Source organism: Ranitomeya variabilis, chromosome 2, assembly GCF_051348905.1.
Source record: "Ranitomeya variabilis isolate aRanVar5 chromosome 2, aRanVar5.hap1, whole genome shotgun sequence".
Classification (NCBI taxonomy): Eukaryota; Metazoa; Chordata; class Amphibia; order Anura; family Dendrobatidae; genus Ranitomeya; species Ranitomeya variabilis.
In genome coordinates, this window is record NC_135233.1 from 875,432,546 (window position 1) to 875,448,549 (window position 16,004).

Consider the following 16,004-nt stretch of genomic DNA (forward strand, 5'->3'; position numbering starts at 1 on the left):
ATTAGAGAGAGAGAGGTGGCACACCCAGGAGTCAAGACTGGCACACAAGCTGAAAGGGCAATATTACTCTCCCACTGTTTTTTATGTTTTTTTTGTTTTTTTCAGGGAGACTTTAGAAACCAAATAATATTAAAAAAAAAAAAAAAAAAGGCTTTCTATGGCCCACAATTAGAGAGAGAGAGGTGGCACACCCAGGAGTCAAGACTGGCACACAAGCTGAAAGGGCAATATTACTCTCCCACTGTTTTTTTAGGTTTTTTTTTTTTTTTCAGGGAGAATTAGAAACCAAATAATATTAAAAAAAAAAAAAATAGGCTTTCTATGGCCCACTGAATGAGAGATAGCACACACAGCAGTGGCACACAAGCCCTGACTGAGGCCAATATTTTTCTCCCACTGATTGATGTAGTGTTTTTGTGTTGAGGTAGAATTTAGAACACAAATCACGGAAAAAATAAATAGGCTTTCTATGGCCCACTGAATGAAAGGGAGAGAGGTGGCACACCCAGGAGTCAAGACTGGCACACAAGCTGAAAGGGCAATATTACTCTCCCACTGTTTTTTTATGTATTTTTTGTTTTTTCAGGGAGACTTTAGAAACCCAATAATATTTTAAAAAAAAAAAAAGGCTTTCTATGGCCCACAATTAGAGAGAGAGAGGTGGCACAACCAGGAGTCAAGACTGGCGCACAAGCTGAAAGGGCAATATTACTCTCCCACTGTTTTTTATGTTTTTTTTTGTTTTTTTCAGGGAGACTTTAGAAACCAAATAATATTAAAAAAAAAAAATAAATAGGCTTTCTATGGCCCACTGAATGAAAGGGAGAGAGGTGGCACACCCAGGAGTCAAGACTGGCACACAAGCTGAAAGGGCAATATTACTCTCCCACTGTTTTTTTATGTATTTTTTGTTTTTTTCAGGGAGACTTTAGAAACCCAATAATATTTAAAAAAAAAAATAAATAGGCTTTCTATGGCCCACTGAATGAAAGGGAGAGAGGTGGCACACCCAGGAGTCAAGACTGGCACACAAGCTGAAAGGGCAATATTACTCTCCCACTGTTTTTTTATGTATTTTTTGTTTTTTCAGGGAGACTTTAGAAACCCAATAATATTTAAAAAAAAAAAAAAGGCTTTCTATGGCCCACAATTAGAGAGAGAGAGGTGGCACAACCAGGAGTCAAGACTGGCGCACAAGCTGAAAGGGCAATATTACTCTCCCACTGTTTTTTATGTTTTTTTTTGTTTTTTTCAGGGAGACTTTAGAAACCAAATAATATTAAAAAAACCAAAAAAAAAAAAGGCTTTCTATGGCCCACTGAATGAGAGGGAGAGAGGTGGCACACCCAGGAGTCAAGACTGGCACACAAGCTGAAAGGGCAATATTACTCTCCCACTGTTTTTTTATGTATTTTTTGTTTTTTTCAGGGAGACTTTAGAAACCCAATAATATTTAAAAAAAAAAATAAATAGGCTTTCTATGGCCCACTGAATGAGAGGGAGAGAGGTGGCACACCCAGGAGTCAAGACTGGCACACAAGCTGAAAGGGCAATATTACTCTCCCACTGTTTTTTTAGGTTTTTTTTTTTTTTCAGGGAGACTTTTGAAACCAAATAATATTAAAAAAAAAAAAAAAAAAAAAAATATAGGCTTGCTATAGCCCACTGAATGAGAGATAGCGCACACACAGCAGTGGCACACAAGCCCTGACTGAGGCCAATATTTTTCTCCCACTGATTGATGTAGTGTTTCTGTGTTGAGGTAGATTTTAGAACACAAATCACGGAAAAAATAAATAGGCTTTCTATGGCCCACTCAGTGAGAGATGGCACACACAGGGATGGCACTGTAGCAGAAATGCCAATCTTAATCTCCCCCAAAAAAAAAACAAAAAAAAAAAAAAAACTGTCCTACAATTACTATCTCCCTGCAGTAATGTAAGCCAGGTATGGCAGGCAGCAATAGGAGTGGACTGATGCACAAATTAAATAAAAAGTGTGGACAAACAAAAAAGATAGCTGTGCAGAAAGGAAGGAACAAGAGGATATGTGCTTTGAAAAAAGCAGTTGGTTTCCACAGTGGCGTACACACAGCAATACAGCTATCACGGAGCCTTCTAGGGCAGCCCAATGAGCTACAGCGCTGAGGGGAAAAAAAAAAAAAAATAGCTTCCACTGTTCCTGCACACCGAAGGTGGTGTTGGACAGTGGAAATCGCTGCAGCACAAGCGGTTTGGTGGTTAGTGGACCCTGCCTAACGCTCTCCCTGCTTCTGATGAAGCGGCAGCAACCTGTCCCTAAGCTCAGATCAGCAGCAGTAAGATGGCGGTCGGCGGGAACGCCCCTTTATAGCCCCTGTGACGCCGCAGACAGCAAGCCAATCACTGCAATGCCCTTCTCTAAGATGGTGGGGACCAGGATCTATGTCATCACGCTGCCCACACTCTGCGTTCACCTTCATTGGCTGAGAAATGGCGCTTTTCGCGTCATTGAAACGCGACTTTGGCGCGAAAGTCGCGTACCGCATGGCCGACAAGCACAGGGGTCGGATCGGGTTTCATGAGACGCCGACTTAGCCAAAAGTCGGCGACTTTTGAAAATGATCGACCCGTTTCGCTCAACCCTACTCAACACTACTAGTGACTTGTATAGAGGTAAAATTATGTTCTCCTCATGAGCATCTATGCCTCTTTATTAAATGCATCCCATTATTTTATTTGCCTTTGTAGCAGCTGCCTGACACTGGCCACTGAATATGAGTTTGTCATCCACCCTTACACCCAGGTCTTTTTCATTGACAGTTTTGCCCAGAGTTTTAGAATTAAGCACATAGTTATACATCTTATTACTTCTACCCAAGTGCATGACCTTACATTTATCCCCATTAAAGCTCATTTGCCATTTATCAGCCCAAGCTTCTAGTTTACATAAATCCTCCTGTAATATAAAATTGTCCTCCTCTGTATTGATTACCCTGCAGAGTCTAGTGTCATCTGCAAATACTGAAATTCTGCTCTGTAGGCCCCCTACAAGGTCATTAATAAATAGGTTAAAAAGAAGAGGGCCCAATACTGACCCCTGTAGTACCCCACTGCTAACCGCGACCCAGTCAGAGTGTGCTCCATTAATTACCACCCTATGTTTCCTATCCCTGAGCCAGGTCTTAACCCACTTACACATATTTTCCCCTATCCCCATTATTCTTATTTTATGTATCAACCTTTTGTGTGGCACCATATCAAAAGCTTTTGAAAAGTCCATATACACTACGTCCACAGCATATCCTTGGTCCAGTCTGGAACTTACCTCTTCATAGAAGCTGATCAGATTAGTCTGACAGGAACGGTCCCTAGTAAACCCATGCTGATACTGGGTCATGAGGTTATTCCTCTTCAGATACTCCAGTATAGCATCTCTTAGAAAACCCTCCAGGATTTTACCCACAGTAGAGGTTAAGCTTACTGGCCTATAATTAACGAGTTCAGTTTTTGTCCCCTTTTTGAATATTGGCACCACATTTGCTATACGCCAGTCCTGTGGTACAGACCCTGTTAACATGGAGTCTTTAAAGATTAAAAATAATGGTCTATCAGTGACTGTGCTTAATTCCTGCAGTACTCGGGGGTGTATCCCATCCGGGCCCGGAGATTTGTCAATTTTAGTGATTTTTAGACGACGCCATACTTTCTGCTGGGTTAAGCAGGTGACACTTAATGGGGAATTTTTGTTATCACTGATCATATTGTCTGCCATGGGATTTTCTGGTGTAAATACTGATGAAAAAAAGTCATTTAGCATATTGGCTTTTTCCTCATCCTCATCGACCATTTCACCCAGACTATTTTTAAGGGGGCCAACACTATCATTTTTTAGTTTCTTACTATTTATGTAGTTAAGGAATATTTTGGGATTATTTTTACTCTCTCTGCCAATGAGTCTCTCTGTCTCAATCTTTGCTGCCTTGATTTGCTTTTTACAGAATTTATTTAATTTTCTGTATTTACTTAATGCCTCATCACTACCTACTTCCTTTAATTCTCTAAATGCTTTCTTTTTGTCACTTATTGCGCCCCTTACAGCTCTATTTAGCCATATTGGTTTCCTCCTATTTCGAGTATGTTTATTCCCATATGGTATATACTGTGCACAGGTCCTATCCAGGATGCTAGTAAACGTCTCCCATTTTCTTTGTGTATTTTTATGTATCATTATATCGTACCGGTTAGTTGCACCAAGATCCTCTCTCACCTGTTGGAAATTTGCCCTCGTGAAGTTTAGTGTCCTTGTAACCTCTACTACATATCTTATTAAAGGATATATGAAAACTTATTATTTTGTGATCACTATTCCCCAAGTGACCCCCAACCCTTATATTTGATATGCGGTCTGGCCTGTTGGTTAATATTAGGTCTAGCAGTGCCCCCCTTCTTGTTGGGTCCTGAACCAGTTGTGAAAGATAATTGTCTCTCATAGTTGTCAAAAACCGATTACCTTTGCTGGAACTGCAGGTTTCTGTTCCCCAATGTATTTCAGGGTAGTTGAGTGCCCCCATAATAATGACTTCTTCTTGAGTCGCAGCTTCATCTAGTTGCTTTACTAGGATATTCTCTGTTGCTTCCATTATTTTTGGAGACTTATAACAAACCCCTATCAGTAATTTATTATAGTATCACGCAGGATGGGTTTTAAGGACGATTTTACATTTAGACACACACCTCCCCCTCGCTTATCTGTATGGTCATTTCTGAACAGACTATAGCCCTGCAAGTTAACAGCCCAGTCATGGCTCTCGTCCAGCCATGTCTAAGATATCCCCATCATGTCATAATTATGCTCCAACAACATTAATTCTAATTCTTCCATTTTGTTGGTGAAGCTCCTGGCATTAGTATACATGCACTTTATGTATCTCTCTTATCTCTATTCTTTCTTAAATTAATTGTTCTAACCCCACCCCCCATGCCACCGCCACCCCCAACTTCCTTATTTGTGCCCAGGTCTCTATCTGCACTATCTTCCCCTACTATAAAATGAATACCCTCCCACCAATCCCTAGCTTAAACATTCCTCCAATCTTCTAGCCATTTTCTCCCCCAGCACAGCTGCACCTCCCCCATTGAGGTGCAGCCCGTCCCTAGCGTAGAACCTGTAGCCAACTGAGAAGTCGGCCCAGTTCTGCAGGAACCCAAACCCCTCCTTCCTACACCAATTCTTGAGCCACTTATTAACCTCCCTAATCTCCCATTGCCTCTCTGGCGTGGCACATGGTACAGGCAGTATTTCGGAAAATAACACCTTGGAGGTCATTTCTTGCAGCCTAATTCCCTGAAATCATCTTTAAGGACCTTCCACCTACCTCTAACTTTGTCATTTGTGCCAATGTGCACCATGACCGCTGGGTCCTCACCAGCCCCTCCCAGTAATCTGTCCACCCAATCAGCGATGTGTCGGACTCGAGCACCAGGTAGGCAGCACACCGTTCGACGATCCCTGTCTTTGTGACAGATTGCCCTATCTGTTCCCCTAATAACTGAGTCCCCCACTACCAGCACCTGTCTGGCCTGCCCTGCTCTCCTATTTCCCTCCTTAGTGTAGCAGTCACTCCTCCGGCTTTCAGAGGACACCCCTGGCTGCAGCAGTGCTACCCCTGTACTGGCACCCCCCTCATCTGCCAACTTAGCAAACTTATTGGGGTGTGCCAGATCAGGACTAGCCTCCCTGGCACTCTTCCCTCTACCCGGCCTTCTAACTGTCACCCAGCTTGCTGCTTCACTGTCCTGCAGCTCCATCCTACCCCCCCCCTCATCTATCCCATTGAGAGTCTGCTCAGTGAGCAGAAGACTCCTTTCCATATTGTCTATGGATCTCAGTGTTGCCAGCTGCACATTTCGATCCAGAATCTGGGCTTCCAAATGCACAACGTGCTCATGTCACGCCCGGGAGACCGAAGTACCCAGCACAAGATCAAAGAGGTCCGTCTCTTGAGGGGGATGTCACTAGTGGCTTGACCCGGTGCTGTGGTCTCAGGCGATGCACAGTGTAAGGGATATCATGAAGGAACAGACACTTACTTGATCAGCAGCAGGTCCTCTCAGCTGCAATGACCCCGATCCCGGATCGATGGCTATTGTCCAAATGAAAGACTTAGGCGCTGAAACGTTTAACCAGTTTACTTCCACAAAAAGGGATTTACAACCAATACTGTCACCGGAGTCTGTATAAGAACTCTGAATTGCTTTGACCCTGTCAGGATTTCCACCTCTTATTATGCGCAGTTTCTGTATGGCCCTGCTGCTGTGTGTGAACTGGCTGCCGACCCAATCTGTCTCTTCTGTGCTCTGGTTCGACGGACAACCCGAGTCCTTTTTGTCGGCTTACCCCCTCTGGGAGTACCGCTGAACTCTGTGTCTGTTGCTGCGTCTTACCCTGGTGAAGCTGATATCACCTCACTTCCTTCCGGTTGCTGTATTATATATAATGAATATAGCCCCGGATCCGGTATCCATCTCTGCGCCTATTCTGGGTAGAAATTATTGCTACCCGGTTCTCACAATGTCCTTTTTCTCTATTCCTCTTTTCCTACTATGGGTACTATGGGCCTATAATCCGTCATAGGGCTGTTAGGAGTTCAGTTATACGACCTCTCGCTTTCAGCTCCTCAACCCAACTGCCCGTCCTTTTCTCAGACCAGAATAGATCAAGGGGAGTCTCTGGAGCTCCCCCTTCTGGCCGGAGATGGTAGTGCAGTCTTGCTATTTTAGTATTTGTATTTGATGTCAATAACTATTTTTGTGGCAAATACCCCTAGGGGCGCCACACTCAAATCTCGCACAGCAGTATGCACCCTCGACCGGCTGATCAAGGACTGCATACATGTGGCAAGATGTGCACTGGATGGCATTAACAATAGTGGAGCACATTTCCTAATGGGGATTGCATTAAACAGAAAAGTTAAATGAAAAATAAATGCAAAGTATTAATAAAATACAGACAGCAATTCAGTTATTCCTCCCTTGGAAACTCCCTGAATCCAAAGTCACAGAATCACAAGTCACACACATACCGCCATTCGCACTTACGCTCAGGTCACACTCAGCTCGTTCACACTCGCTAAGCTGAAGATTTAAAGATTTTTTTTCTTTTTCCCCTCTGCAGCAATCCACCTTGCTGTTCAATGCACTTCCAAATGGGGCCTGTATGTTTTTTTTGCAGCAAATGGATGTCAATAACTAGGCTAAGACACAGCAAAAAAAAAGGAATGGAGTTCTGAAACGGCACAATTTTGAGCTCACTGATATGTGAGGACTGTTACAGAGATACTTTCAAATATCTGGCCTGTATTATTTTTTTTCTCCAAACGAGTGTCAGTAACTTGGCTAAGACACAGCAAAAAAAAATGCAATGGAGCCCTTAAATGGCACAATTTTGACCACACTGATATGTGAGACGTGTGACTCACACAACCCAGTGAAAAATACCTGCCCTCTAGTTAACTATTTTTTTCACCAAACTGGTGTCAATAAATTGTATCACACACACCAACAAAATTTTACAGTAGCACAGAAATGGCAGAATTTTCTGCACACTCAGATGTGATTGCTGTGACGGCAAAACCCGTTTAAAATAGCTGGATTTTCACGCAGTACTATGGAAAGGATCTGGCTGTATTTTGCAGTGCCAAGAAGCTAATGGATAAAATAAACCGTGTGCTTTGGATTGCTTTTTTAGAAAATAATCAGGATTAAGATACAAAAATTGTTTTTCCTGGCCACTGATACCTGGGGCTATGTATATACAGTAAATTTATGTAATAGGCAGCAGCAGACAGTAATGGAATGGACCATCTTGCTGCATGCAATGAAGTCTGCCACATACACTGCCTGTCTAGCACTGATACATATATATACCATAATTAGTCCTCAGAAGGACTTTTGGTTTAGCTGGATTTGTGTATTCTATATGGTATACCCACACTAACTTATACACCACCAAATCTGTCTGTATCTCAGCAGCACCTCTCCCTACACTGCCCGATTCCGGAGTAGACTGTGACGAGCAGGACGGCACCAAGTCTGATATAGACCTGATGACACTGTGCAGGCAGCCAATCACTGTATTTCACAACCAACATGGCTGCGGCATTACAGTGCCTGGCAGACAATTCCGAGCTACCGATGAATAAACCAGGAAATGCTCGGTGCTTGCCCATCACTAGTTATTAGTTCTGTAAGAAGACTTTGGGACTTTATTGGTACGCGAATAAGTGGTAACTTAAAATACTGGACCATACCTGTGGAGCTTTACTCTTGTCTTGGATCTTCTCACTACTTCCCCAAGTAATCGATGCAGGAGAACTTTCTTTTGGAGCATTCGCTTCTACGACAATCAACTCACTCCCTGGAGGAATCATGTCTGAAGCTTTCCCAATAGTACAAGCAGTCTGGAGGTTGTCACCTAAGAAAAACAACTGCAAGTAAATAGAATGTCCTACTTGCTCTTGACTCTGTCACTGCTGATGTGCTGTAATTGTTTAGCCAAAAGAACATGGTTTGAATGCAATCCAGAGGATAGAAACGTATCTTATTTTTTAGTCATATTATTATTTATTTATTTATATAGCACCATGGTGCCGTATATTATTTATATTATATTATTAATGTTATATATTATTTGCTTCAGTAGATAACACTTTGGACAATTGTCAAATATTACATAATGAAATATTCAATGGCGCCACAGTGAAACTTCAAGCCAATCACATACAATAATGAGCCATTCTTATAATATATACGATACGATGCGATACACTTTATTGATCCCGGGGGAAATTACGGTATTACAGCAGCAATACAAACAGCAGTACATAAGATATTAGGACACAAATCTTGCACAAGTATACCAACATTACATAACAAATAAATGTGGGTAGTTCAGGTATGTGAGTCGCTGTTAATTGAAATTAGTACACCTGCAATCAGTCATTGTTGTCTACCACTCTTAGGAAATTATTATACATTCCTGAATTTCTCCTTCTTACACCTTAGTAGGATTAGACGGCTACTGAATGTGCTCTTCTGCTTCAAGAACAGCTCGTATAGTGGGTGTGTATTATTGTTCATTGTAGCCCTACACTTCTTCTGAGTCCTATCCTCCAATAACTCCTCAAAAGAGTCCAGATGGAAGCCAATAAACGCGCTTGCCTTCCTGATAAGTTTGTTGAGCTTATTAGCATCAGATACTAGCACCATACTGCCCCAGCATATGATAGCAAAAAAATGGCACTTGCCACAAATGGACTGGTAGAACATTTCCAGCATTTTACTGCACACATTGAATGACCTGAGCTTCCAAACAAAGTAGAGTCTGCTCATTCCCTTATTGTAAATCTTCTCTGTATGATACCTCCAATCGAGTTTACTGTCAAGGTGAACCCCCAAATATTTGTAGCTCTCAACCATCTCCACCTCCTGGCCTGCAATATTGATCAGTAAGTAATCCTCCTTTTTCCTTCTATAACTCACCACCAACTCCTTGGTTTTCTTAACATTTAGTTCTGGACACTTAGTCCAGGACCAATCCGCAAAGTCAGAAACCACCCTTCTATATTCCTCTTCCCCCCAACCTCCCACAATGTCCCCCACAATCTTATTATATAGATTTGTAGTAGTAAAATACAAATGTACCAGTTATCATGACAGTCCTTATTTTTGCTTCCGTAAGTTCCTGAATCACCAGTTTTGTCTCAGGTTTTATTTTATTTTCCATTATAAGAAATCCAAGAAACACTAAATCAGACTCTACTTCTTCCCTAAGAAAACATAATAAGAATTAATGAGTAAATAAATAAATAAAATGGTATGGAAGGTACTGATAATATGTTAAGACGATGATCATTTCTGACAAACGTTAAAAGCTTATAATTACTCGTATTGTATTACTTTACCTTTCTAAGCTTTCTATGAACTCGGCATTATTTGTAGCTAGCGTCTTGTATGCCAGCGCAATCACTCGGAAACCTTGTGAAGTATAAAGTTCAAGTTCTCTGTGGTAATTTAGTGGCACTGCACAGCAAAAAATATATATTCTTGGAGTTATTAACATTAAATATGTTATTTTTAAAAAAAAAATTCTTTATTTAAGTGAAAGCTGGAAACATTACAAACACTTTATAGTAGCGTAATGAAACCATGTCCGTTTCATTAAAGACATTGAGCAAACCGAAACTAACATCATTAGGGAAGGGTAGGAGGGGGGGAGGAGAGGCGAGGCAAGGGGGGGTCAGAGGGGTAAAGTCGAGGATGGGAAAACAAGGAAAGAGGAACAAATAAATATAACATTACAAGTACGCGTGTGGATATCACTCTAGAGCAAAGAATACGATCGCATAAAATTCGCGAAAGAGCAAAGATAAGTAAGAGACAATATTTAGGTGCAACAGATCGAAATGTTCTCCAGGAGAGCCAATTGGATACAAAACGCTCATGAGCATGCATTTCCCAACTTGATAGTTCCTCTAATCTGTAGATACGTTCAATTTTGTTAAACGATTCCCCTAACGTTGGAGGGGTCTCGCTCTTCCAATGAATAGTTATTAAGTGTTTTGCAGCACATAACATCAAGGGGAGAAGACCATGTTTGGATGGTCTGAAGTTATTTGTTGGGCACGAGAGATGGTCTCAAAGGCCAACAAGTTGGTTTTAATTAGGTTTAGCTTTTTAAGTGTGAAGTTTATTCCCTCCCAGAAATTTCTAATCCGAGAACATTCCCAGAATATATGTGCATGGTTCCCTTGCGTGGCCTGGCACCGCCAACATAAGCCGGAGTCCGATAAGCCTAGATGATGGAGTTTGACTGGGGTCATATGCCATCTGGTTAGTATCTTGCATGAATTTTCCTGTAGCAGAATACAGCGAGAAAACCCCCGGGCAAACATCAACATCTTGGAGATCTGATCGTCTGAAAACGTGATATTGAATTCAGATTCCCAGGAATAAATAAAAGAGGGTTTAGAGTATTGAGAAGGGGTAATAAGTCGGGAGTATAAGCGAGATTTTACTCTATATCTGGCCGAACCCGTTTTAAGCATGAGATCCAGCCATGACCAGCTGGACGTATGCGGGAATTGTTTTTCTGAATTGCATAAGAATACGTTTAGTATGGCATTCTTGAAGGAAATTTTTTGGTGAGGTCAGAGCATTGCTAGGCCAAATATTGTTTTTAAAAGTTTTTTCATCATAAAAATTATTAAGAGAATCCATAGGGAGCTTCGACCATAGGTTATATGAATCCTTGAAGTTAGGGTTAATTAGATATGGAATGACTGCAATGGGAATTAATGATGAAGGGAATGACTCTGTTGGTAATTCATTTAAAATGGAGCGTTTGATATGCAGGGTAGCTAAGGTTATAACGTCCAGACCCAACGAATCCATCGGTTTTGAACGCGACCATAGGAATGGAATTCCCCTATTGCCCAATAAAGCCATATCCATCGTGTCAAGTGTGCCCCTCTCGAAGCCGAATGCAATTCTCAGCCATCTACTTAAGTGTATAGCTTTGCAATAGATATAAGGATCAGGAACTCCCAAACCACCGCAGGAGGTGGGATAAGTTAACAATTTGAAAGGTAGCCTGGCTGGTTTATTTCTCCATATGAATTTGGATATTAAGGACCTTATATTTTTGAAAAAAGGAAGGGGAAGACTAATGGGGATCATGTTCATACAGTATAATAATATAGGCATCAGATATGCTTTAACCCCTTTCTGACATTGGACGTACTATCCCGTCGAGGTGGGGTGGGCCCGTATGACCACCGACGGGATAGTACGTCCAGCGAGATCGGCCGCGGTCACGGGGGAGCGCGGCCGATCGCGGCCGGGTGTCAGCTGACTATCGCAGCTGACATCTGGCACTATGTGCCAGGAGCAGTCACAGAATGACCCCGGCACATTATCCCCCGGCACACTGCAATCAAACATGATCGCAGTGTTCCGATGGTATAGGGAAGCATCGCGCAGGGAGGGGGCTCCCTGCGTGCTTCCCTGAGACCCTCGGAGCAACGCGATATGATTGTGTTGCTCCGAGCGTCTCTTACCTCCTATCCCTGCAGGCCCCGGATCCAAAATGGCTGCGGGGCTGCATCCGGGTCCTGCAGAGACTACTTCCGGGTCCAGAGCAGGCACCAGTAAGCCTGCAGTGCTGTAAGTGCTGGGCAAACTGTCAGATCAGCGATCTGTGATGTCCCCCCCTGGGACAAAGTAAAAAAAAAAAAAAATTCCACATGTGTAAAAAAATAAATAAATAAATTCCTAAATAAAGAAAAAAATAAATAAATATTATTCCCATAAATATATTTCTTTATCTAAATAATAAAAAAAAACAATAAAAGTACACATATTTAGTATCGCCACGTCCGTAACGACCCAACCTATCAAACTGTCCCACTAGTTAACCCTTTCAGTGAATACCGTAAGAAAAAAAAAAACGGGGCAAAGAACAACGCTTTATTATCATACCGCCAAACAAAAAGTAGAATAACACGCGATCAAAAAGACGGATATAAATAACCATGGTACCGCTGAAAACGTCATCTTGTCCCGCAAAAAACGAGCTACCATACAGCATCGTAAGCAAAAAAGCAAAAAAGTTATAGTCCTCAGAATAAAGCGATGCCAAAATAATTATTTTTTTTCTATAAAATAGCTTTTATCGTATAAAAGTGCCAAAACTTAAAAAAATGATATAAATGATGTATCGCTGTAATCGTACTGACCCGACGAATAAAACTGCTGTATCAATTTTACCAAACGTGGAACGGTATAAACGCCTCCCCCAAAAGAAATTCACGAATAGCTGTTTTTTGTTCATTCTGCCTCACAAAAATCGGAATAAAAAGCGATCAAAAGCTGTCATGTGTCCGAAAATGTTACCAATAAAAACGACAACTCGTCCCGCAAAAAACAAGACCTAACATGACTCTGTGGACCAAAATATGGAAAAATTATAGGTCTCAAAATGTGGAGACGCAAAAGCTTTTTTGCTATAAAAAGCGTCTTTTAGTGTGTGACAGCTGCCAATCATAAAAATCCGATATAAAAACCGCTATAAAAGTAAATCAAACCCCCCTTCATCACTCTCTTAGTTAGGGAAAAATAATAAATAAAAAAATGAATTTATTTCCATTTTCCCATTAGGGTTAGGGCTAGGGTTAGGGTTAGGGCAAGGGTTAGGGTTAGGGCTAGGGTTGGGGCTAGGGTTGGAGCTAAAGTTAGGGTTAGGGTTGGGGCTAAAGTTAGGGTTAGGGTTGGGGCTAAAGTTAGGGTTAGGGTTTGGATTACATTTACGGTTGGGATTAGAGTTAGGGGTGTGTCAGGGTTAGGCGTTTGGTTAGGGTAACCGTTGGGATTAGGGTTAGGGGTGTGTTTTGATTAGGGTTTCAGGTAGAATTGGGGAGTTTCCACTGTTCAGGCACATCAGGGGCTCTCCAAACGGGACATGGCATCCGATCTCAATTCCAGCCAATTCTGCGATGAAAAAGTAAAACAGTGCTCCTTCCCTTCCGAGCTCTCCCGTGCGCCCAAACAGGGGCTTACCCCAACATATGGGGCATCAGCGTACTCGGGGAAAAATTGGACAACAATTTTTGGGGTCCAAGTTCTCTTTTTATCCTTGGGAAAATAAAAATTTGGGGGCTAAAAATAATTTTTGTGGGACAAAAAAGATTTTTTTATTTTCACGGCTCTGCGTTGTAAACTGTAGTGAAAGACTTGGGGGTTCAAAGTTCTCACAACACATCTAGATAAGTTCCTTGGGAGGTCTAGTTTCCAAAATGCGGTCACTTGTGGGGGGTTTCTACTGTTTGGGTACATCAGAGGCTCTGCCAATGCAACGTGACACCTGCAGACCAATCCATCTAAGTCTGCATTCCAAAATGTCACTCCTTCCCTTCCGAGCTCTGCCATGTGCCCAAACAGTGGTTCCCCTCCACATATGGGGTATCAGCGTACTCAGGACAAATTGGACAACAACTATTGTTGTCCAATTTATCCTGTTACCCTTGTGAAAATACAAAACTGGGGGCTAAAAAATCATTTTTGTGAAAAAAAAAATTATTGTCACGGCTCTGCGTTATAAACTGTAGTGAAACACTTGGGGGTTCAAAGCTCTCAAAACACATCTAGATAAGTTCCTTTGGGGGTCTACTTTCCAAAATGGTGTCACTTGCGGGGGGTTTCAATGTTTAGGCACATCAGGGGCTCTCCAAATGCAACATGGCGTCCCATCTCAATTCCAGTCAATTTTGCATTGAGAAGTCAAATGGCGCTCCTTACCTTCCGAGCTCTGCCATGCGCCCAAACAATGGTTTATACCTACATATGGGGTATCAGCGTACTCAGGACAAATTGCACCACATTTTTTGTGGTCTAATTTCTTTTCTTACCCTTGGGAAAATAAAAAATTGGGGGCGAAAAGATCATTTTTGTGAAAAAATATGATTTTTTATTTTTATGGCTCTGCACTATAAACTTCTGTGAAGCACTTGTTGGGTAAAAGTACTCACCACACATCTAGATAAGTTCCTTAAGGGGTTTACTTTCCAAAATGGTGTCACTTGTGGGGGGTTTCAATGTTTACGCACATCAGGGGCTCTCCAAACGCAACATGGCGTCCCATCTCAATTCCAGTCAATTTTGCATTGAAAAGTAAAATGGCGCTCCTTTCCTTCCAAGCTCTGCCATGCGCCCAAACAGTGGTTTACCCCCACATATGGGGTATCAACGTACTCAGGACAAATTGTACAACAACTTTGGGGTCCATTTTCTCCTGTTACCCTTGGTAAAATAAAACAAATTGGAGCTGAAATAAATTTTGTGTGCAAAAAAGTTAAATGTTCATTTTTATTTAAACATTCCAAAAATTCCTGTGAAACACCTGAAGGGGGTTAGTAAACTTCTTGAATGTGGTTTTGAGCACCTTGAGGGGTGCAGCTTTTAGAATTGTGTCACACTTGGGTATTTTCTATTATATAGACCCCTCAAAATGACTTCAAATGAGATGTGGTCCCTAAAAAATAGTGTTGTAAAAATGAGAAATTTCTGGTCAACGTTTAACCCTTATAACTCCCTAACAAAAAAAAAAAACTTGGTTCCAAAATTGTGCTGATGTAAAGTAGACATGTGGAAATGTTACTTATTAAGTATTTTGCGTGACATACCTCTGATTTAAGGGCATAAAAATTCAAAGTTGGAAAATTTTTTCCAAATTTTCACGAAATTTCCGTTTTTTTTTTCACAAATAAACGCAGGCAATATCAAAGAAATTTTACCACTATCATGAAGTACAATATGTATCAAGAAAATAATGTCAGAATTACCGGGATCCGTTGAAGCGTTACAGAGTTATAGCCTCATAAAGGGACAGTGGTCAGAATTGTAAAAATTGGCCTTGTCATTAATGTGCAAACCACCCTTGGGGGTAAAGGGATTACATACATTGATACGACCCATCCACGATAGAGTGGGTAAATTATACGATTTCATCAACGTGTCTAATTTCTTTTTTTAAGGGTGAAAAGTAAGAACGGAATAAGTCCATGGGGTCTTTGGTAACCCAAATTCCCAAATATTTTATAGAGGATGCAGACCAAGAGAAGGGGGTTAGTTTATGTAAATTAGCTAGCTGAAAGTTTGATAACATAATATTGAGAGCTTCCGATTTAGAGTTGTTAATTTTAAAGTTTGATAATTTACCAAAATAATTAAGTATATTAAGGAAATGCTTTAAAAGGATTAGAAATAAGGAAAAGCAAATAATCTGCAAATGCTAACGGTTTTATTTCCATTCCACCTATCTGCAGTCCCTTGACCTGTTCTTCCTGTCTAATTCTCTGTATCAGCATTTCGATAACCAGTATAAACAAATAAGGAGACAACGGCACCCCTGCCTGGTACCATTACTAATATTAAAAGTGTCCGATAAAATACCAATCACCCGGACATTGG

The 16,004-nt window shown here is 41.3% G+C and overlaps 1 protein-coding gene across 2 annotated transcripts in view; it reads right to left on the reverse strand.

The window, feature by feature from the left end:
• Positions 1-16,004, reverse strand: part of LOC143808071 (putative cation-transporting ATPase 13A4) — a 730,794-nt gene that overhangs the window by 209,174 nt on the left and 505,616 nt on the right. For both annotated transcript variants that reach the window (XM_077290328.1, XM_077290327.1), the window contains exons 17-19: positions 9,944-10,061; positions 9,684-9,808; positions 8,291-8,454 (exon numbers count right to left, since the gene is read on the reverse strand). In XM_077290328.1, coding sequence (XP_077146443.1) covers positions 8,291-8,454; positions 9,684-9,808; positions 9,944-10,061 — 407 coding nt within the window. The remainder of the gene's footprint in view (positions 1-8,290; positions 8,455-9,683; positions 9,809-9,943; positions 10,062-16,004) is intronic.